This window comes from Uloborus diversus, chromosome 5, assembly GCF_026930045.1.
Source record: "Uloborus diversus isolate 005 chromosome 5, Udiv.v.3.1, whole genome shotgun sequence".
Lineage (NCBI taxonomy): Eukaryota > Metazoa > Arthropoda > Arachnida > Araneae > Uloboridae > Uloborus > Uloborus diversus.
Window position 1 is genome coordinate 185,378,406 of NC_072735.1, and position 23,919 is coordinate 185,402,324.

At 33.6% G+C, this 23,919-nt stretch overlaps 1 protein-coding gene across 1 annotated transcript; it reads left to right on the forward strand.

Annotated features, from left to right (window-relative positions):
• Window positions 1-3,921: 3,921 nt before the first annotated feature.
• On the forward strand, window positions 3,922-23,705 carry LOC129223339 (uncharacterized). Its single transcript, XM_054857906.1, has 4 exons — window positions 3,922-4,053; window positions 4,284-4,394; window positions 4,477-4,599; window positions 23,661-23,705. Exons 1-4 carry the CDS (start codon window positions 4,009-4,011, stop codon window positions 23,703-23,705), a joined length of 324 nt encoding a protein of 107 aa, XP_054713881.1. The 5' UTR covers window positions 3,922-4,008.
• The last annotated feature ends 214 nt before the right edge of the window (window positions 23,706-23,919 follow it).

A 23,919-nucleotide genomic window follows, 5' to 3' on the forward strand; every position in this document is an offset into this window, starting at 1 on the left:
AGCAACACTTATCCATATCGTGCATACATTGAAACTCTGCTAAATTATGGAGAAGATGCTAAGAAAAGTCAACTTACCTGTGAGCTGTTTTACAAAGATGAACAACCTGAAGAAATCGACCCCAAGGCTGTGAATGCTGGACCCGGATTGAAATCAAGATATGAACTCAGTAAACACAGTAAAACATTTGATATGATCGGACAATTACATTGCGACTTGTTTAATCAGAACCGTCTTTTACTAAATTTGGTCGATATTAAAATTAAAATGACTCGAAGCAATGCAGCGTTTTGTCTTCTATCGTCAAAAGTGGATGCTGCATACAAAGTGGTATTAGAACATGCGTCATTATTTATACGAAAAGTTCAAGTGAGTCCTGGAGTTTCACTCGGTCATGCGAAAGCTTTAGAAAAAAGTTCTGCCAAGTATCCCATCGACAGAGTTTTATGTAAAACTTATTCCATTTCGAAAGGAAGTTTTTCCTTCATGCAAGATAATGTATTTTTAGGTGTGATGCCGAAAAGAGTCGTGATTGCCTGCGTCGAAAATGCCGCTATGAATGGACATTATTCAAAAAATCCTTTCCTATTTTCACATCATGATGTGAATTTCATCTCTATATATGTTGACGGTCAACCCGTACCAAGTAAACCTATGGAATTGGATTTTAAAAATAATAATTACATTCGTGCTTATCACAGTTTGTTTGACGGATTTAATAGTGATAAAGGCATCTATTTGTCTCGTGAACAATTCGCACGAGGTACGACACTTTACAATTTTGATCTCTCAGCAGACTTATGCAACGGTCCTCATTTAAATTTACAACATCAAGGAAATTTGAGAGTTGAAATTAAATTTAGCACAGCCATCGAAGAAACGCTCTCGTTATTGATTTATGCCGAATTTCAAAACGTGATTGAAATTACAAAATCTCGTCACGTGCTGTGTGATTTTGCAAATTAAAAAATGGATTCGAATCAAATACAGAATATTCTTCAAAGTGACTCAATTACCAAAAAATATTTTCTGGGTGTTTTCCCAAGTGATCATCTGAAGGACATTGTCATCGATACAACCCCCACCTGTTTTATTGCAAACGTGGATACTTCGAAAGAATCCGGAAGCCATTGGGTGGCTTTTTATGTAGACGGAAAACAATTGGAATTTTTTGATTCTTATGGAAATCCGCCTTCTTTTTTCAAAGGACACATTGATGATTTTGTATCACGATTTTCAAATGTAAACTTTAATCCCATGACATTGCAAAGTAATGTCACGGCAGTATGTGGTCAATATTGTATTTATTATTTGTATTCAAAATGTCGCGGTCATTCATTGAAAAATATATTGTCTTCTTTTATAGATTCACATGTTTGTAATGATAAGATTGTATACAATTTTATTGCGAAACGTTTTCATGTATTTCCGAATTTTAATCAATAAATATATTTAAATGAATATTTTCTTTGTCTGTCTCTCATTCGCCATGGAGTTTCCAAAGTTGGAGGTTCCTTTTACGATGGTCGCAGCCGGACCAACTTCTTCGGGAAAGTCATTTTTCGTTGCCGATCTCATCAAACATAAACGTGAGATGTTTTCAATTGTCCCCGACAAAATTGTATGGTTCTACGGGATCTATCAAGAATTATATGATACGATCCCCGATGTGACGTTTGTGGAAGGATTTCCTTCAAATTATCGAGAGTATTTGGGGAATTATACGGTTTACATAATTGATGATTTAATGCATTCTTGCGGTAAAAATGAAGTCATGACTAAATTGTTCACGCGTGGAAGTCATCATATGAATATATCTGTAATTTTCATCACACAAAACTTTTTCCACAAAGGAAAAGAAATGCGTGAAATTACTTTAAACGCACATTATATTCTTCTTTTCAAAAATAGGAGAGATTTGAGTCAAGTGACTCATTTAGGAAAACAGATTTTTCCCAGACATTTAAAATTTTTTCAAGAAGTGTATGAGGATGCGACGAAGGAGAAATTTTCATATCTGTTAATCGATTTGAAAAATGAAACACCCGAGGAAATGCGTCTGCGCACAAATATTTTACCCAATCAAACACAGTACATATATCAGAGAAAAATAGTATAAAGTGAAAGGATATAAATAATAACATTCATTTGTCATCATGATAATTACCAAGCAACAGCTGAGCGAGCTACATCTTCTGCAGATTTGTCCAGCAAAACTTCAAAAAGAGTTATTAAAAAAGATTGATGTGAAATGTATCAAGGCAATTTGTGAGTGCTGTCACAACACATTGAAAGGAAATATTCCTCTATCAAAACATCAAAAGAAGAACTTGTCAAAGCACAAGACAACTTTGCGCAAATTAGCAAATCGTAAATTAGCTTTGTCGAAAAAGCGAAAGCTGGTTGTTCAAAAAGGTGGATTTTTGAATTTTCTCATTCCTGCAGCTGTAAGCGTGCTATCAACTATACTCGGAAATGGAACACGCTAAGAAATATTCCTTGGTTCCCGAGGAAATATTTCTGAAACATACAGTCACTATCAATCAGTTGAGTGAATTGGATCGTGAAATGTTAAAGATTTTACAGAGCAAGTTAGCGGATTATGAAAAGTTATCGAAATATACAGAACTGCTACAAAGGAAGTTGAACATGACAGAATTCAACCCAAGATGGACCCAACCTCAAGAAAATAAAGTTATTGAAAAAGAAGAAGAAGAAGAAAGAAAAATAACAAAAACTGAAAATTATGAACCTACGATACTGAAAAGCGTTGCAAAGAATTACCTGCATCAAGCAAGAAATCTGTTGGATCTCCTGAAGAAACATTCCGATCTTTTATCATGGAATGAAAAAGGACAAATTATTTATAAAAAACAAAACATTCCGAATAGTAATATTGCTGACCTGATGAACTTAATTTTCAGCAATCGAAAAAATATTCATGTACCATGGAAAGATGAATTTTTACACACGTTAAATGAAATAAATGTACCCAAACATTTTGTGAAAAATAAGTATTTAACAGATGTGACTCCAACTTTTGTACCTAAAGCTGTCAATATGTCTCTCGATACACCCCGAAAGAAAAGGGCGAAAAGACAGCCCGATTTTGTATGGGATACTATGTATCAATAAAATATTTTAGTTCATTAATTCTGTCTCGTTATTATTTTTATTGCATGCAAATGAAAACAAAATTGCACTTCATACTTTTCCACAGCTATGCGATATCAATCATTTTATATACAAACGCAATAAAATAGCATCAGACAATGTTTACTAAGCCTTTCTTTTCTCGCAGTAAGAAAAGAGTTGAACAATAGCAGAGGGGGTAGGATTTTCTTCTGCAGGACATAGAAAAAGTCACTCGCTTTGTTAAACGCGTCCCCCAACCTATTCAAAGCGAAGGGCAAAATTCAATGGAGTGTGAAATTGGATTAGGAAATAAAATGTACTTTCGCGAAGGGTGTTAGAAGTATTTAATTTTCATCTATGGGTTTTTAAAAAATAAATTATTCTAGCAAAATTGAACTTCTTTGCATATTCTCAAGGAAGGGACATAGTCTTATCGCAATAGCGTCAGTGCCTGAACAACGCTCACTATCAATGATGATTCATGTGCGCGTGATTACACGGGGGTTGAAAGGTGTTATCGTTGCTTGCTATGAGTGTGTTATCAGATGAATCAGAATCACGAGATCAGAGAGGGGGACTGATTTTGTATATGTCACCTTCTAAACTAATTTTAATTGGTCAGAAGTGATGTCACTTTTAAGATCCTGTATTGGTCGATTTCCTCTACGTCACATACCCTTGATTAATGAATTTAAACTTATTGGTTAACGAATTGACGTCATCGCGAGTATAAAAGGGCCTTGATTACGAAAATTACTCACTTCTGAGTTTCGCATCGACCTAACCAGACGTTCTCTCTTGCCTACGTGCTTTCTTGCTTTTAAGCTTATTTTTTTTGAACTTTAATATTTTTAGCAGTTTTAGTAGTAGAAAATGTCTTCAAACATGGAAAACGCTGCCTCTACTTCTGGATCCAACGTAAGTTTAATTCTTAATTTGGTTTTATTCTTGTTATTCCTTTTACTTTTAATTCTTATTTTTGTAATTAATTTTTAACTTTGCAGTTAATTCTTAATTTTAGTTCGAAATTCTTAATATATTATTTTTGAAATTAAGTTTAACGTTAATTCACTTTAACTTAGCAAAACTCTGCTTTCGAATTTTGTAATTTAGTTTATTGTTCACTGATAATATATTCTTTTTTGCAGTTCATCGACTTTGGTATGGATGAGACTGAATGGGACACATTGATGGCAAGTGTTCCCACATCCATGTTGGAGCCCGCTGTTGTTATGCCTCCTCCTGGATTTGCACCAATTGTAAGTATTATTTCACTTTTTGATGAGTATGTGTTGTATCATCATATTTTTATTAAATATGTATTTATTATTTTGAAATCAGGCCGGACCCAGTGGAGTCTCGCAACCTGCATCTCCTAGGATTAGCCAATTCAATACTTTGGCCCCGGATGTTTCGGTTGTTGTGCCCTCTTCGGATGTCCCCTCCGCATCGAAGACTGCTCATGTAAGTTCATTTTATATTTCAATGATATTACATTTCAGACATTAACAGTTTTTGATTGTTTATTACACGTAAAAATATTTTTTGATTGTTATTGTAAAATAGAAAAAAAAATTTATAAGTTGGAAAAAATTATTTTGAGAAAATTTTGCTTCATGAAAATTGTTTTGAGAAAATTTTGCTTAATGAAAATATTATTTTGTTAGTTTGAGAAAAAAATTTTGTTAGTTTGAGAAAAAATTTTGTTAGTTTGAAAATTTATGCTATAAAAAAATTAACACTTTTAGTTTACCGTAAATCATGTCTGAAAAATAGTATCATGTGTTTAAAACATTTTGGATGGGAAAATGTATTTATGTGTTTTTAGGTTCGCGATTTGGGATTTGTGTAAAAATATTGAATTGTTTACAACTATTTACGCTAGCCAAAAATTGTGATTGTTTTTCAAAGTCAGAGAAAAAAAAAATGTATTTGTTTACTAGTTTGAGAAATTGATGAGAGAAAAATTATTTTGTAAAAAATTTTGTTTGAGAAAGTTTCGCTTAATGAAAAGTTATTTTTGTTAGTTGAAAATTATTTTGTAAAAGAAAAAACTTATGTTAGAAAAAAAAAATACTTTGTTAGTTTGAAAATTTATGTTAGAAAAAAAAAATTGTTTGAAAAAAATTTTGCTGAATGAAAAGTTATTTTTGTTAGTTTGAAAATTTATGTTAGAAAAGTTTTGTTTAGTTAAAAATATTTATGTTAGAAACAGTTATTTGATTACAAGTAGTTAAAAAATATTTATATCAGTTAGAGAAAAAAAATTTTACAAGTTAAAAACATTTATATTAGAAAAACTATTTCGCTTAAGAAAAAACACTTTTGTTTAGAAAGATTTTCTTTTCAAAAAGCTTCCCTTTCTTTGCTATGAGCTGGCGAGGGTGAAGAAATTCGACACATTGAAAGTTGGACCCCCTACTGTTTCTCCGTTTGACGCATAGAGTGTGACTAACTCCCCTAATGTTTACTTTGGTGATCAATGAAGCGTAAAATTTCTCCTCTGGTCTTTTTCACTGATAAAATGAAAGTACTTTGTGTAGAATTATATAACATGTTTTGGACGGGGAAAATTGTATTTCACGTGTTTTCAGACTCGCGCAGGAAATTATTAGAAATTGTATTTATGTGTTTTCAGATTCGTGATAGGGTTTTTTAGAAAAAATGTGTTAGATTATTTTGTTAGGATTTTCAGAGCGGCGAATAGGTTTTCGATGGTCATTTGATGGGAAATAAGCGTAGAGATTAGAATTTCGTTATAAACTTTAAGAATAGTTTCGTTAAGAATAAACGTAGAGAATAGCTTCGATGGGAAAACTTTGCTTTTTAAAGCTTGATTCTAAAAGAGATTTTTTGTCTCTTTGATAGGCCTGTTCGACATGTGGAAAGACTTTTGCGGCAAAGTTCAATTTGAATCAGCATATAAAGACCCATATGGCGGTGAAACCGTTTTCGTGCACTGAATGTGGCAAAGGATTTACTCGTAACTCTGATTTGACTCGCCATATGCTGACTCATGCTTCAGCACCTGCTCCTGCCGCGCTAAAATGCAAGGACTGTGATATGACCTTCATGAGACTGGACAATTTGAGGAGACACGAGCGTGCGGCTCACGGAGAGCCTCTTCACACATGCTCACATTGTGAGCAGAAATTTTACCGAAAATCTAATTTGATGCAACATGTGAGAGTTTCTCATAGCGCTCCAATGAAACGCAAGGCTGAAGAGCAAGGACCTGCACCTAAACGTCACAGGCCCGCACGTAGAAGTGCCCTCAATACATTCGCTACGGAGTTTTTCACACCCTCCCCCACGAATGCCGCCGACCTCAAAATGAGTTTTAAAGAACTAAGATCGCAAATACTTGCATTCTTGAAAGAAGAAATGATGGAAAAACAATCGATGAAGTGGAGAATTATCGTCAAGGCCCTTTTTTCAAGAATTGGATCCGACGGCGAGGAACAAATGAATTCAACATATCTTAGCTGTAAATTCGTGACGGAACTGGTTGAAGAAACCATTGAAAAACATTTAGATGAAGCCATGGTATGTGTTGAAAAAAATTTAGAAGAGTTCCAGCAGCTAGGATCTGGATGGATTTTAGAAGAGATACAACATGTGGAGATCCCAACAGCAAAATATCACCCCTTGGCAGCAAGCTCATACATTCCACTTCCTGGAAAACTTGCTGCCAAAAAAGCCATACTTAATATTCAAAACGAGGACCAAAAATGTTTGGTTTGGTGCCTTCTCGCAGCCAAGATGAATATTGATCGGAAACTATCTCCAGAAAGAGTCGCCCACTACACGCAGCATGAGCAGGAAATAAAATTAGGAGAGGTTCCATGTCCCGTACCTGTGTCGAAGATTTCAACAATTGAAAAATTAAATAATCTGAGGATTAACATTTATGGTTATGAAGAAGAGGAAGTCTTCCCGCTCCATATATCCAAGCATAAAAATGAAGAATGTATCAATCTTTTACTAATATCTAATGATGCCACCTATCATTACTGCCTCATCAAGAATATGTCTCGTCTCCTCGCTGACCTCACCAAGCACGAGCATCAACGTTTCTACTGTGAGAGATGTCTGCATCGTTTCTCGCAGAAAAAACTTCTGGAAGATCATTTGAAGTATTGCAGTGAACACTCTCCACAGAACATTAAGATGCCGAAAGTCGGTGAAAATATATTGAAATTTGAAAATGTCCATTATCAACACCCTTTGCCATACGTCATCTATGCGGATTTCGAATCGATTATCGAGAAGATCGATGGAGATGTGAGACCGGAAAGTAATTCATATACTGAAAATGTTGCAGAACATACAGCATGCGGCTATGGCTATGTCATCGTGGGACCTGATGGGAAATGCATCAAGCCGATACAAATATACAGAGGACCGGAGGCAGCACATCATTTTTTAATAAATATTTTAAAAGAAAAAGAAGAACTGGCTGAAATTATGACGAATATAGTCCCAATCAAGATGACGTCACAGGATGAAGCAAATTTTAGGGCAGCTACTCACTGTTCAATATGCAAAAAAGTATTGAATAGGGATCGTGTGAGAGACCACGACCATATTAGTGGTGAATATAGAGGCGCCTTGCACAGTTCCTGTAATTTAAAATTTAGATTACTAAAGAAAATTCCCGTAGTGTTTCATAATCTGAAGCACTACGACGCCCATCTCATCATGCAAGAATTGGGAAAAATTCACGATCATGACATCCATGTAATTCCAACTACTATGGAAAAATATATTTCTTTCAGTATTACAAAAAAGCATAATAATATTAATGTATCCCTAAATTTCATTGATAGTTATCAATTCCTAACAGCATCCCTAGAAAAATTAGCCAAAAATTTAGATGAATCCAAATTTAAAATATTAAAAGCAAATATTAAACAAAATTACAATTTACTCCTCAGAAAAGGGATCTATCCATATGAATACATGGATGACTTCAAAAAATTTGAAGAAAGACAACTTCCTCATAAAAAATATTTCTACAGTAGTCTGACAGATGAAGAGATCAGCGATGATGATTATCAACATGCCAAGAATGTTTGGGACACATTCCAGATACATGATATGGGGGAATATCACGATTTGTATATGAAGGTCGACATTTTGCAGCTCTCCGACATATTCCAAAATTTCAGGGAACTTTGTCTTAATTTTTATTCCCTTGAATGCTTGAACTTGATGACTGCCGCAGGCCTCTCCTGGCAAAGTTGTTTAAAAATGGTTCAACAGCCATTAGAACTATTTACTGACCCAGATATGCATCTATTCATCGAACGCGGCATTCGTGGGGGCATTTCCATGATTGGACAAAGGTATTCGCATGCAAACAACGAATACATGAAAGAATATGATGCAACACAACCGTCTAAATATATCATGTATTTGGACGCCAACAACCTATATGGCTGGGCCATGACACAAAGTCTTCCCTATGGAGAATTTTCTTGGATTTCTGCAGAAGGAAAAACAGTGGAATGGCTGATGTCAATACCTGAAGATGCTGACACAGGATATATTTTGGAAGTTGATATGGACTATCCCGAACATTTGCATGATAATCATTCTGACTATCCGCTGGCGGTCGAAAAAATGAAGATCGAGTTTGCAGATCTTTCTCCCTTTGCTAAATCATTGCTACCGGAAGAAAAATATTTAGGTCAGGAAAAGTTAATCCCAAATTTGAAAGCAAAGAATAATTACGTCCTCCATTACAGAAATTTGCAATTTTATTTAGAACAAGGCTTAAAACTTAAAAAAATTCATAAAATCCTCCAATTTAAACAAAAACCATGGCTTAAAAAATATATTGATTTTAACACCAAGCAAAGAAAAAATTCAAAATCGAGCTTTGAAAAAGATTTTTTTAAGCTCATGAATAATAGCATCTATGGGAAGACGATGGAAAATATAAGAAATCGTGTGGACGTCCAATTAGTAAACAATGAGAAGAGGAGTAAAAAATTAGTTGCTTCTCCGGCCTTTAAACGATTTTCTATGTTTGATAATGATCTTGTAGCAGTGGAAAGGGAGAAAATCTCGCTCACTTTGTGTAAACCTCTTTACGTGGGCATGACGATTTTGGATTTAAGCAAGATTTTAATGTACAGATATCATTACAATGTAATCAAGAATACTTATGGATCAAAGGCCCGCCTACTTTTTACAGACACGGATTCTCTTTGTTATGAATTGGAAGGAAATAATTTTTTCAATCATATGTCCATGAATAAACATCTTTACGACACATCAGATTATGACAAGAATCATCCACTCTACTCTATTGAAAACAGGAAAAAAATAGGCTGCTTCAAGGACGAGTTGAATGGGAAACCAATTGTTGAATTTGTTGGACTTCGTCCAAAAATGTATTCAATCAAGACCGAAGAGACAGAGAAGAAAACGGCAAAGGGTGTTGCTAGGTCAGTTGTATGCAAGAAAATAAAGCATATAAATTATAAAGAATGTCTACAAAATTTCAAGACAACACGAGAAGTGCAATACAGAATTCAAAGTCAAAAACATCGACTATATACTGTGAAGCAAAGTAAAATTGCATTATGTGCCTTTGACGATAAGCGTTATATCATGGATGACGGCGTAACGACATATCCCTATGGCCATTACAGCATCATAAAATGAAGAAAAAAAAATTATGAAAACAGAAGAAAAAAAATTGAAAAAATTTGAAAACAGAAAAAAATTGTAAAAATTTGAAAACAGAAAAAAATATTTGAGAAGAAATGAATATTGAAGAAAATTAAGTATTATAATGAGAAGACTGAAAATATAATATGAAGACATGAAAATTTTGAAAATACAATATGAAGACATGAAAATTTTGAAAATACAATGTGAAGACATGAAAATTTTGAAAACAGAAAAAAAGTAAAAAAATATTTGAAGAAATGTAGATTTGAAAATAGAAGATTGGATTGAAATGGATGACGGAGATTGAACCAGATGAGCTCTTTTTTTCTCTTATGGCCATTTAACTTAATGATTTTTTCAACTTAACTGTAAACATTTATTTTTATTTTATTTTTGTAAAAATTTTTATTTTTAATTTTTTTTTATTTTTTAATTTTGATATTTATTTTTGATTTTATCTTTATTTTAATTTTTCATTTTTATTTATTTTATTTTTATTTTATTTTTAAAGGTACCTTAGTGTATGCTTGTGATTAATGATTTTTTTCCTTTCAGCATTTGCAGCAGATTTTTCATTATGTTTTAATTCCTTTGCTTTTCAGATGCAGCTTTTTTTTGGCCACATTTTAATTGTATATAGTGTATATAGTTTTATATTTTAAATGGATGAGTGAATGTGAGAATGAATGTGTGAGTGAATGTGTGCGAATGTGTGACTGAATGTGTGTGATTTATGATTTCCTGGCTGAGCTGAGGAAGGGGACTGATACCTGGGTATCAAAAAACCCCTCGGTCTATGACGCCCTGAATGAAATCTCCAGGTGTCAGGAAATGATTATTTAATGAGTGAATTGCTTGAAACTCTTAATTATGATCCGCTAAAAGTCCCAAATGTATTTTAATATTTATGTGTGTTTGTTAACATAAAATCTATGTGCAGAATGAATTGAATGTGAGTGTTAAATATTCCCACCTATGTTCATGTGCACTAAAATCGTATATGTTGCTAGAAATTGATAGACTTAGTGATATGAAGTTAGCAACTCCAAGAGTGACAATGTAAAGTTGGTAAAAATAATGTGAAGAAGAAGAAGTCATCTGTTGGTGAGTCTACTTTTAAAAAGGACTTTAGAATTGAAACTTTCTTTGATGTTTCAGGAAAAATATTTTTAAAGGAAATTTTATTTCGTAAATTTTTTAAAGGAAATTTTATTTATTTATTTTTTGATATATTCAAAATTGATCTGCATTGGTATGCAAATTGCATTGGCAGATGAAAAAAAAAGTTGATGGGGTGTATTTGATACACCGGGCTGGTTGGTGGGACCATCAACTTAAAACAAAAAAATAATTTTTGTGAAAAATGATAATTTACAATCACTAAAAACCGTTAAAGCGCAAAAAATATTCTAAGTCCGAAAACGCGGGAAAATATTCAAAAACGCGCGAAAAACCCCCGTAACCTTCTTCAAGATTCAGGCGCAACCCCAAGGTCGGGAGGAGGTGGAGGGGGGGTCGGCAGGGGGTGGAGGGGCAGCCCAAGGTCATCCCCAAGGTCAGAGGGGGAGTGGGAGGCGCAATATTGCGCATTGCGCCTCCTGCGGCAGAACCGGCCTTTTCCCTCTACTCTTCCCCTGGACCATGTGGAAAGACATCTAATAAGAGTTCAAATTTGAATAAGCATTTAATGACACGTATAAAGAAAAATCCTTTCAAGTGTCATAATTGTGAAAAGACATTTTGTCACACTGGTAGTTTGAGAAGGCATTTGAGGAGATTACATCAAGACAAGGCATTTTTTTGTCATCGGTGTAGACTGGCTTTTTCTCAGAGTTCAAAATTGGATGAGCATTTGAAAACACATACCGAAGAAATTTCAACTTGTCAGTATTGTGAAAAAACACTTTCTTGCAATGCAGCCTTAAAAATTCATTTGAGAGTGGATTGTAAAAAAAAAACCATACCCTTGCGATTTTTGCGACAAAGCATTTTCTCAGAACTCGGGTTTGAAAACGCATTTGAAGGCTCACGTTCAAGAAAACCCATATTTTTGCGTTTATTGCAAAATAGCATTTACCGATATATCAATGTTGACAGAGCATTTAGGGACTCACATCAAAGAAAAACTGTATTCTTGTGAGCATTGCGAAAAAACGTATACTACTAATTCCAGTTTGAAAACTCACATGAGGACGCATACTAATGAAAAGCCGTATCCTTGTGATCATTGTGAGAAAAGATTTACCTGTGCCGCCTATCTGAAAATTCACCTGGGGGTGCATTCATAGACTAATAATAAGAGTAGACCGAGCTATGGCAACCCTTTTGCTGCTCATAAACCAAACCATGTGACTGGTGGATATCCTAGCAACAGCGGGCGTTAATCGTAGCAGACGATCAACGCCAGCGAGAAATAAAATAAATAGAATTGATGGAACACGGAAGAATAATCTTTTATGAAGTCCAATTTGTAAATTTGTTATTCTAAGTTGTAAATATTTTGTTAATATAGTGAGTTTTTCGTTTAGATAGTATTGTGCATTTTCTTTAGTCAATTTCAATAACTCTCTAAGCAATAAAAGATGCAAGCGACCTAGAAGAATCGGCAAACGGTAAGATTTTTACCTACAGTTTCAATTTAAGATACCGATTAGTACATTTTTGCGTTAACGTAAAACGTTTACGCCATTTCGTTCACGCCAACGCTGACAGCTCCAAATGAAATAAAAGTTACTGAAAACTGATCAAAAACTATTACTAATGTCAAAATAATGCATAACTAAAAGAAAAACAGTTCAATCTCTGCACCTGGAAGTTTTTTTTAATGAAAACACATTGTCTTAAAATACATGTCGAGTGCCAAACTATAGATAATGCTGCCATCTAGCAACCATGCTGCCAAAGTCTTCGCCAAGCCCTTCCACTAGTCACATGATACATCTATGAACCAATTTTCTTCATCAGCAAGAATGAGAAAGCTCGGTCTACTCTTATTATTAGTCTATGGGTGCATTCCAAAGACAAGCCGTACGTCTGTGGTCGTTGCCAGAAAGCATTTCGCTTCGTCTCAAATTGGAAGCGTCACTTGAAGACACATACCCAAGAAACGGAGTTCTCTTGTTATCACTGTGGAAAATTTTTTAAGCACCCTGCAAATATGGTAGAGCATGTGAGGGCGCATACTGGAGAAGAACCATATTCTTGTAGTTATTGCGAGAAAACATTTACTAGTAGGGGAAGTTTTAGGTCTCATTTGAACGTGCACAGTAATAAACCACATTCCTGTGCCTATTGTGAGAAGACTTTCAATAGAAAGGCAAATATGAAAAAACATATTGAACAGATGCACATGAAAGAGAGATCGTTTATTGTGATCATTAAACTAGTATGTTGTGGCCATCACGAAACTTTCTTCTATATTTTTCTTTTTTTTCTGATCCCTCCCCATGCTTGACGAGGAAGCAATATTCCCAACAAAAACCAAATTACACATGAAAAAACTTGACGACCATCCCAATGTCTGCATTATTGCAAAAGCAAAGCAAAGAGCGAAAATTGAAAGTTATTTTAAAAGCCTTGCTTGAATTAATTACAAATATTTTATTTGTTAACAAACATAAGATGGCAACAGTTAAAAATTTTAAATCATTGAGATAATATTTCCGATCATTTCCATACAATTAAAATCACGAGAAATACGCAGACGACAATCTATTACGATTTATCTTTCTTATTGTTGCATTAATAAAGCTATTTTTATTCGCAAAAAAAAAAAAAAAAAAAAAAAAAATCAACACCTCTTGGAGCGATTGGCGTCAAAATTGAACCAAAGCCTGTTTACGTATGGATTCACATATATTCCAAATTTCAACCAGAACGTAGCATTACTTCTTGAGATAGGGTACTCACAATGGAAAAAAAGAACGGGCGATTGCGCTACCCCCCTTTTTAGCTGTTGACACAAAAATAAAATCAGTTCTTATACCCGCTAAGGGCTACTTGCCGATAAATTTTTCTTTCAATCCGTTCATTATTTCTTGAGATACAGCAGTCACAATTGACGACAAAAAACGTTCTATAGCTCAACCCCCGTTTGAGTTATTGACACCAAAATTGAATCAGCACCTGTTCCTGTTAATACCAACATATGGACCAAATTTTGTTTGATTCCGCCAGTAACTTCCTGAGGAATAGCAAGCATGCGTAACTCGAAAAACGTCCCATTGCTCCACCCCCCTTGGAGGAATTCGCGCCAAAAACTAATGGGCACAAGTTCACATAGGGGCACATATGTGTACTAAATTTCGTTCGATTTCATGCGGTAGTTTTTGTTGTAGAGCGGCCACAAAAAACTGGTCACACACAGACGTGACACACATACATACACACACACACACATACATACACACACACACACACACATACATACACACACACACACACACAGACAGACAGACATTTTCCAAAAATGGTCGAAATGGACTCAGCACACCTCAAAACGTTCGAATCCGTCAAAATTCGAAATTCGAAAATTTGCACGAATCCAATACTTTCTTCTATATATTAGATACTAGCAAAAATACCCGGCGTTGCCTGGGTCAGTAATAATTATTAGAAAAAATCGTTACTTGCTTTTGTTTTCTGTTTTAAGTGAAAGAATTTAAAACACATCTTTTTGACGTGATTAAAAATCGAGTTTCTTCCTTACCCATTAAACTAAAATAGCAATAAGTATAAAGAACAAAGTAGTATTGATTTAGAAACGAAAGCACTATATTTAAGCATATACAAATTTAAAAAACATGAAATTAATCTTCTCATGTTTAAAAAGATTAATCTGTTGATACTTTTTTTTTTTAACATGGAGTCTAAAACCTTCTCTGTATGGCTAATGAAGTACGAAGTGACTAAAAAAAAGTAGCTGCGCTCGTAATCCCCTTATTTTTTTTTTTTTTTTAGTTATTTCGGGAAATTTTAATCATTGTGGCTCTTGGTGCGATTTTACCGAATTTGCGAAAGTCGTTTCGGGGTACCTTCGATGATGCTCCCCCATTCTTTCCTTAGTTTGTAAAACGATATGATATTAATTTTCGTTACAGAGATATCGTCGCCAGATGCTGAGATATTTTTGGTCACCATAAAATGGCGCTAAACGGTTTCATCCGAAATGTTACCAAAATAAGTAATAAAATTTGGTGATTGTTTGAAATTGTGCTAAAAGGAAAATTAATGGAAGTTTTTGTGCTGTTTATGGATTTGCCTAATTTAGTTGCTGGATTATTTAACACAATAAAAAGTCTTTTGAAAATTCTTTGATTGGCGATATTTTGTTTACATGGTGAAAGCTGAGAAACATTATGACGTAGTCTTCGGCTTCAAAAACAGCAACGTTGAAAAAACTGCCAAATGCATCAGCTACGGAAATCTTTCTGCAAAAATTTTGGCGATCTGCTGGTTGTTTGGATAATGAGTAAGTGTTCAATCAGCATAAATAATAACGAAAACCATTAATTACATTAAAGTTCCGTTTAAATGGAAAATCATCAGCCAAATCATGTATTATTTGCCAATCTTGTGCAAAAATCTTACTTCAAGATTTGACTTGAGAAAAGCCTTGAACAATCACGAAAAGCAAAGAAAGTCAACAATACAACAATCGTCGCTGTCGACTGGGAGTTGAGATGATACACTAAATACTGTATTGAGTTGAGGAAAGCCTTCGAACATGGATCTAAAAAGCTCATAACTCGTTTTTTATTCTACTTAGAAATTTCGAACAGGTGCCATCTTCAGCAGAAAAATCAGAGCTTTCGATGGACATATAATGTAAATATGTGCAAGTATTTTTTCATCCCAATATTAGAGAATTTATACAAAAATTGTGTCTTATTGCCCCCCTAAGGGGGTTTTGCCCCCCATAACGGGACGAAAACTACCCTATGTGTTATTCTGATGCACAAGCTATATTATTGTAAAGTTTCATCAAAATCCGTTCAATAGTTTTTGCGTGAAAGAGTAACAAACATCCATACATCCATCCATACATCCATACAGACAAACTTTCGCATATTATAATATTAGTAAGATAGAAGAAAGTAAAAAGTGCAGGGATGTACAGCGTATGCCCCGCAGGCCAAAAGTTGCTCGCGAAGCCTGTTGAACTGGCCCGCAGTAAATTCTTTAAAAATGCAAAAAAAAAAAAAAAACTTGCTAATTTTTTTTTTTTTTTTTAACATTTTTTAAAACTAATTTGTGCAACATTTTTTATTTATCCTTCTTGTTTACAGTTTCAACGACCAGTAGAGATAGATTTTTCTGCTATTTAGAACTACCACTTTCCCAAAAATCGCACTAACAGAAAGAGTGTAACAAAAAAGCGTCAACTTCATCAAAATGAAAATTATTAAGGAAATGGAGTGTTGAGCTGATTAGATTAATAAATACATTTGAATGCATTTTCGTAGAGTTTTACAATTTTTACTTTCTTCTATATCTAATATATAGAAGAAAGTATTGGATTCGTGCAAATTTTCGAATTTCGAATTTTGACGGATTCGAACGTTTTGAGGTGTGCTGAGTCCATTTCGACTATTTTTGGAAAATGTCTGTCTGTCTGTGTGTGTGTGTGTATGTGTGTGTATGTGTGTCACGTCTGTGTGTGACCAGTTTTTTGTGGCCGCTCTACAGCAAAAACTACCGCATGAAATTGAACGAAACTTGGTACACATATGTGCCCCTATGTGAACTTGTGCCCATTGGTTTTTGGCGCGAATTCCTCCAAGGGGGGTGGAGCAATAGGACGTTTTTTGAGTTACGCGTGATTGCTATTCCTCAGGAAGTAACTGGCGGAATCAAACAAAATTTGGTCCATATGTTGCCAGTAACAGGAACAGGTGCTGATTCAATTATGGTGTCAATAACTCAAACGGGGGTTGAGCTATAGAACGTTTTTTGTCGTCAATTGTGACTGCTGTATCTCAAGAAATAATGAACGGAATGAAAGAAAAATTTATCGGCAAGTAGCCCTTAGTGGGTATAAAGGCTGATTTTATTTTGGTGTCAACAGCTAAAAAGGGGGTAGCGCAATCGCCCGTTCTTTTTTTCCATTGTGAGTGCCCTATCTCAAGAAGTAATGCTACGTTCTGGTTGAAATTTGGAATATATGTGAATCCATATGTAAACAGGCTTTGGTTCAATTTTGGCGCCAATCGCGCCAAGAGGTGCTGATTTATTTTTCTTATCATTATTTTTTAGCGAATAAAAATAGCTTTATTAGTGCAACAATAAGAAAGATAAATCGTAATAGATTATCGTCTGCGTATTTCTCGTGATTTTAATTGTATGGAAATGATCGGAAATATTATTTCAATGATTTAAAATTTTTAACTGTTGCCATCTTATGTTTGTTAACAAATAAAATATTTGTAATTAATTCAAGCAAGGCTTTTAAAATAACTTTCAATTTTCGCTCTTTGCTTTGCTTTTGCAATAATGCAGACATTGGGATGGTCGTCAAGTTTTTTCATGTGTAATTTTGTTTTTGTTGGGAATATTGCTTCCTCGTCAAGCATGGGGAGGGATCAGAAAAAAAAAGAAAAATATAGAAGAAAGTTTCGTGATGGCCACAACATACTAGTTTCTTTTTTGGTTTCCTCTTGGAAGATATGCTTAGCTAATCTTGGTGCATTGCTTGTGATTGTGCAGCAATCTTTTAGCATCCGTTTCTGGTTAGCTATTTTTCTGATTTTTTCCAAAACAGTACACAGTACAAAGCCTACTTAGATATAATACAAGGGAATTTTTTCGCTCCCTTAGTTTTTTTAATGTTTTTCATTCTTTTGCTTTTTTAATACTAAAAAATAGACTTGGAAATAAAATTCACAAAACTATAATGCTGACATTAAATTTTCACAAAAATTGTCAGAAAGATAAAAATCCTGGATTGGTTCCTTTATTTATTCATTGCCAGAAAAATTTGCCTCTTTGAATGCAGCTGTAAATGCCACTTTGGCAGCAAATACATCTGCAAACAAATTTGTGTTATGAATTTAAGCAAGTCCAAAACTGGGAACAAAATTCAAATGGAAGCCTTTTTTTGTTTTGCATCTTTCTAACTACGTACTTGAAGCACTACAAATTTTAATGAAAATTCAGCACTATTTTACATATGATACCAATGAATTATTGTGTCATTCTTAAGGTTATCTGAATTTTAAATTTTTTAAAATTAATTTTTTTAGTTATACAGCTTATTTAAGAAAAATTAAAATAATGAGTATATTGACCTGCTAATTTTAAGCTTTATTTTATGTGAAATTTTTCATTTGTGGATTTTTTACCATTATCTCTGCATGAGTGCAGAAATTGGCTTCATATTGCAAAATTGCACATATAGCTCCAAATGCAGTGCTAAACACATTGTGCATGCATTTTTATGATTTGGAAACGCCCCCCCCCCCCCCCCCCACATTTTGAAATGTCCTTAAACACAGTGAATTCTTCTATTTGTGGCCCTCTGTCTTAAAAAGGTTGTGCATCCCTGAAAAAGAGCATGACTAGAGATAAGAATTGTGAGGGGGGGGGAGGAAATTTTAGGGTAGAAAAGGTTTTTTTTTTTTTTTTTTTTTTTTCGGTTTTTCCTAAGAGGGTTTATTTTTACTCTGGAAAAAATTGAAAATTTCTACAAGAAAATTGTGTTCAGAAATTTATTATTCTTTCATTTCAAAGTTTTTTTTTTGATTAAATATTTGTTTTATGTGTAGTATGTTTTGATAATGTAAACTATAAGATAATTTACTTTCCCTTTACACTAAAGTATTGTCTATTTTTCTTATTAACAAAGTAAATGTATGCACAGAACAGAATTATTGCATCAATAATGTAAACTAGTGGAAATACGTAAATAAAAATTTTAATGCGCATATATCGCCATTTGATGTGTGCTTCCGTACATAAATATATGTCACAAACTCAAAGTGGAAAAGAATGCAACTCTCTGTGAAATCTTACAATTTATTTAGGAAAAGAAAAGCAAATTTTTCAAGGCACTTGATTAAACAATTTACAAAAGTCACTTCTTTCTCAAAATTAATAGTTCATGGTGATTTGACTAACTTGGATAATTTTTGGTGTTTTGAACGAAGAAAGCTTCTGTTTATTAATTATGAAAGTTTCACCTACTTTACACTTTAAAAAAGAAAAAAAAAACTTAATATGAATTGTAGAGATCTTAAAATTTTAAAAACATTTTTCATGTTTTTATAGAAAATACAGTCAGACCTCGATATAAGATCACTCTCTTATAAGGTCACCCCGCATATAAGGTCACTTTTCTAAAGTCCCCGCTCATTGAAGAGAAATTCTATGTTATATCTTATCGGATATATGGTCAAGTTTTAATATGTAAATCGCTTATAAGCTCACTTTTGTTTGATTTCTTTAAAAGATTTCAGTACTTAATAGATTCACTTCCAAGAATTTTTCGTAACATACGATCCTAAAAAAGTTAAAAGTTGTTTTTCCTATTAACGTAGCATATAGTGTACCAAATGCAGAAGAAAGTAAGTACAGTCGAACCTGTCTATTTCGAACCTGCTTATCTCGAAAACCTGTCTATATCGAAATGTTTTAATTTCCCTTCATTTTCAGCCAAAATTTAATGTATTTTCCATGTTTATCTCGAAAAAAAAATCCCGAATACCTCTATATCTCGAATTCCAGCAATGCTGACATTTTCGAATTCGAAGCCCAGCAATCTTCAAAACAGCGAACAACTTTCCTTAAACACAGAAACAGTAGCACTATTCTCAAGGGCAGGGGGAAAAAAGGAGAAATGCACCTAGGTATTATTTTTTTCAGAAAGACTAACGAAAGGACAGTCATTTCGACCACTTTCTCGGAAGCAGAGCAGAGGACAGGGAATGGGACAATGAGGAGAGGGCTGGGATTGACAGATTTGACATGTGGGGTGACTTTTTCAAGTTCGTAATTGAAGATCATTCAAATTAAAACCCGTTTGATTATCTGTTATCTGGTTTAGGTACTGATCCGTGAGTGATCTCTTGCTTGAAGTTGTGATTACTTAGAAAACCGAGATGATAGGCGTGAAAAGAAAGCTAAAGATTTTTTCAAATGATGAAAAAGTGAAATTTCTAGAATTTTTGGAGGGCAATCCATTAATGAAGAAAAATGGAATTGCCGCCAAGTTAAGTATGTACAATAGGGCAAGATGGGTTTTCAGCCATTGTCAACCTCAAGAGAGGATATTTGAATCTAAAAAAAATCAGGCACCAAAAAACAATAAAAGACTACATATTTTGCTTGCAAAAGGTATGCTAATTTTCATTACTGTCGAAATGATTTCTTAAACTTGCAATAAAGTGCTTAGTATAAAATAGTAGAACAAAACTATTGTGGAAGAATTTTAATATTTCGCATGCTTAGTCTTTGGTATAAAATTCAAAAATTTTCATCATCAGATTCCAAATTTCAATAAGTTTCTCAAAACCTCCATATCTCGAAACCTCTTTATTTCGAAATTTTTTTCCATCTCGTGAAATTCGAGATAGACAGGTTCGACTGTATTACGACAAAGACACTAAAATATAAAATAATAACAAGGGAACTCAGAGTGTACATATTGTACTTTTTCACCAGTCATGAGAAGCCGAAGAAAATTTTCAGAAAACAATTAGAAACCATTGTGCTTAAGTTAAAGAAAAACCTATTAGTTCAGTATTAATGATAATTTTAAGTTAGGTAAGTTGCACATCAGTTCTCGACTTGGGCATATTTGTAAGCAGCTTTACTCTACATGAAGTTTCTAGAAAATCATTTTAAAATTTCTTATTGATTTCAAAGGTTTTAATTGGTTCAAATCTATTAAATTATTATAACCTAATTACTGATATTTTTAAACGTTTTAAATAAATTAATATATATTATACATGCTTATTCTTTACATATATGTTTATTCCTTAAACACATGTATATATGAATCGGTTTTAAGTTCATCCCACTTATAAGGTCAGTTTCGTGAAGTTCCAAGGGGTGACCTTATATCAAGGTCTGACTGTATAGCTGTTAAATACATAATTCTTAAAATTCAATTTTTCCATTTTTTCCAGGAAAAAAAACTTTTTTTTTTCCAGTGCCTCAAAACTTTCCAAAAATTTACATCTCTTAGCATGAATTAATGCTTTAATTCAAGAATACACTTAAGGATATGTATTAAAAATAAACTAATAATTTTGTCTTTCTTGTAAAAATGTTTTTTTTTTTAGAAATGAAAACACAAAATGCATATTAACAGGATACTATAGAATGTCAAAGCAAAGTACACAGTGGCGGGCGATTGGGGGGGGGGGGGGGAGGGGTGCAAGGGAGGGCAACTGCCTCCCTTTTTATGGTTCATTTTTTTTTCCAATTTAGAAACTAAGACTAGAAATTATAAGAAAAGCAGAACTGTCAAAATTTTCAGATCGTAATTATTTATTTTACTTTCTATATCTATTTACGAAACATTATTTAGCACAAGCAATAACTTTTTAACCGACTTCAAAAAGGAGGCGGTTATCAGTTCATACCATATGTATGTTTTTTTTTTTTTTTTTGTTTGTCCACTCATAGCGTCTCACCTAGTGAACCGATTTTGATGATTCTTTTTTTAATGGATAGGGGATGGATCAACTTAGGTCCCATTACTTTGTTTGACCATATTTGTTCTTTAGAAAAAAAGTTATGGGCAAAAAACAGTAAATTTTATGCAATTTCCCTATTAAATGGTTAAAATGATATTGTAGCGAAGTTCGCACTTTTCATCCGTGGATAACGGTGGCTCAGTGGTAGAATTCTCGCCTCCCACACGAGCGACCCGGGTTCAAATCCCGACTAGAACAAAGTGAATATTGCTAAAATTTCGTTTCTACTGTTTCCCGTATTTTTTCGAATGTTCTATTAATTTCTGTATCTTTCCAAGTCTGGAAAGTTCCAGCACTTTCTCAAGTTGTATATAAGGAGATGTAACGTTCATTCGTGGTTCTGAATAAAGATCTCGAGTTGAGACTAAAGAGTATTCGCTTCATTTGGCTTTCACATTGTCTTCGCTATCTTCATCTACGGGACAATGTGAAACTCATTGTTATAAAAGTTTGGTGCCATATAACAGAAACATTAATAGTAATTGTAATGATAATTTTGAATAAAGGCTTTTCTAAAGCAATACAGTGATATAGAGCCGAACTTCTTACTAGGTAACTTCTTACTTTTACTGAAATATCTACATTTACACTAAAAAGAATGAAATAAAAAATTTTTGAAAAAAAATAGAACCGACTTCAAAATTGCTCTAAAAAGTGAAAAATACTTTTATTCTTTAAACACCATCGATAATACTTTTAAACATAATTTTTGAAGTTGGCGCAAAAACAAAAAGTAAAATCCTGTGTAACCATGCTTCGTTCATATTTTTATCAAAAAATCATCCAAAGTTAGGAACGAAACATTTATATCGTTACTCAAATATGCTGTCATCAATGCGTAATGCATGTGGTAGTGAAGAAACTGGACCTGGTTAAATTTATACTTGTAGTTGAGTTATGGCTGTGAATGATTTTATCGATCGTTTTAGCGCCAACTTCAAAAATTATGTTTAAAAGTATTATTGATGGTGTTTAAAGAATAAAATTATTTTTCACTTTTTAGAGCAATTTTGAAGTTGTTTTTTTTTTTTTTTTCAAATTTTTTTTAGTTTATGTATTCATTGTTTAGATATTAATGAATCAATTCTTTTACTTAAACAAGCCTTACTTAATGAAATTATTACCAAGTGTTTGTGACATCTTTAAAGAGGGTTGGCAGGTTTCTGCCGAGGCGGTAAAAACCACTGGTAGAAACCGGTTAAAACCGGCATGGCAAAAACCCTTTTCTGCCACATTTATGGCAGAAACTGGCAGAAACTCAAAAAATGACATAAATGCAATTCCTGACATACAATAGAAAATGTATAAGAAAAATAATTAAATATTAACCCAAATACAATTTATTTACAACACTATGACTATTTAAATCAAATTTTACATTGTTTTCACACTGCAGCAACCTTAACAAAATACAAGTTTTGACGAAGTTTCTAAACCTAAACAATTTCTCAATTTGTTGTGCACAAAGGAGAAATTTGCGATGATTCTTTCAATCCCAGCAGAACTAGCAGGCAGTATCATCAAAAATCAAGCAAGATTCACAAAACTTTCATCTATATCACATTTTTTCAAATTGAACCACCATGCGATAGCTGGAGTAGTTGTTACAACTTGATTGGAAAAATAGGTTTCGGGAAAAGGGATCAATTTGTTTTGTAAAGCTATAGTATAAGGTACATAATCAGGGTTAATATTTGCGAGTAAAGTTCGGGCACTTTCTTCTTGATTACATGATAAATTTACTCCCAAATACTTTGGATGGAGCATATAGAGGAGTAAATGGTTATCAGTAACTGCTTGAATAAATTTGTGCATCACTTCCTTCTCAAAAGCACACATAAGAGCATCTTTTGTTAAACGAATACAAACATCGCAAGCCTCTGCAATTGAGCAGTTCTTAAACTGAATCCAGAGCAATAGCAACAGGTTTTATCTGCAGCAGCAAGTGTTTAACTTTTTTGTGAATCATCTGATTATTTATAATCTAAACAATACCTTTGTCATGAATATCATCTTCATGTTCTTCTAGTATTTGTTAATAATATGGGCGATTCTTCATAAACGACTCTAAGCAGTCCACCTAGCTATTCCACCGCCTATTACAAGGTATATGTGGTTTCACAGCTTTTGGATACTCTTTAGCCAAGCTCCTTGCCTGTGATGGTTTCTGAAATATTTCTGGACTGAAACCACATGTTTAATGAGAGAATCTGGTGTGATATCCAGTTCAAGAAGATTTAAGTAACGAGCTGAACACCCATAAGTTGTAACAGATGGCATATCTTCTTCAATAATTTTCCTCATTAACTCCATCTTGAGTTCATTATCAGTTACTAGAGATAATACTTTGCAGTCATATTTCGTTTCAAGCTCTATTATTGCATTGTTTGCTAAATCAGCA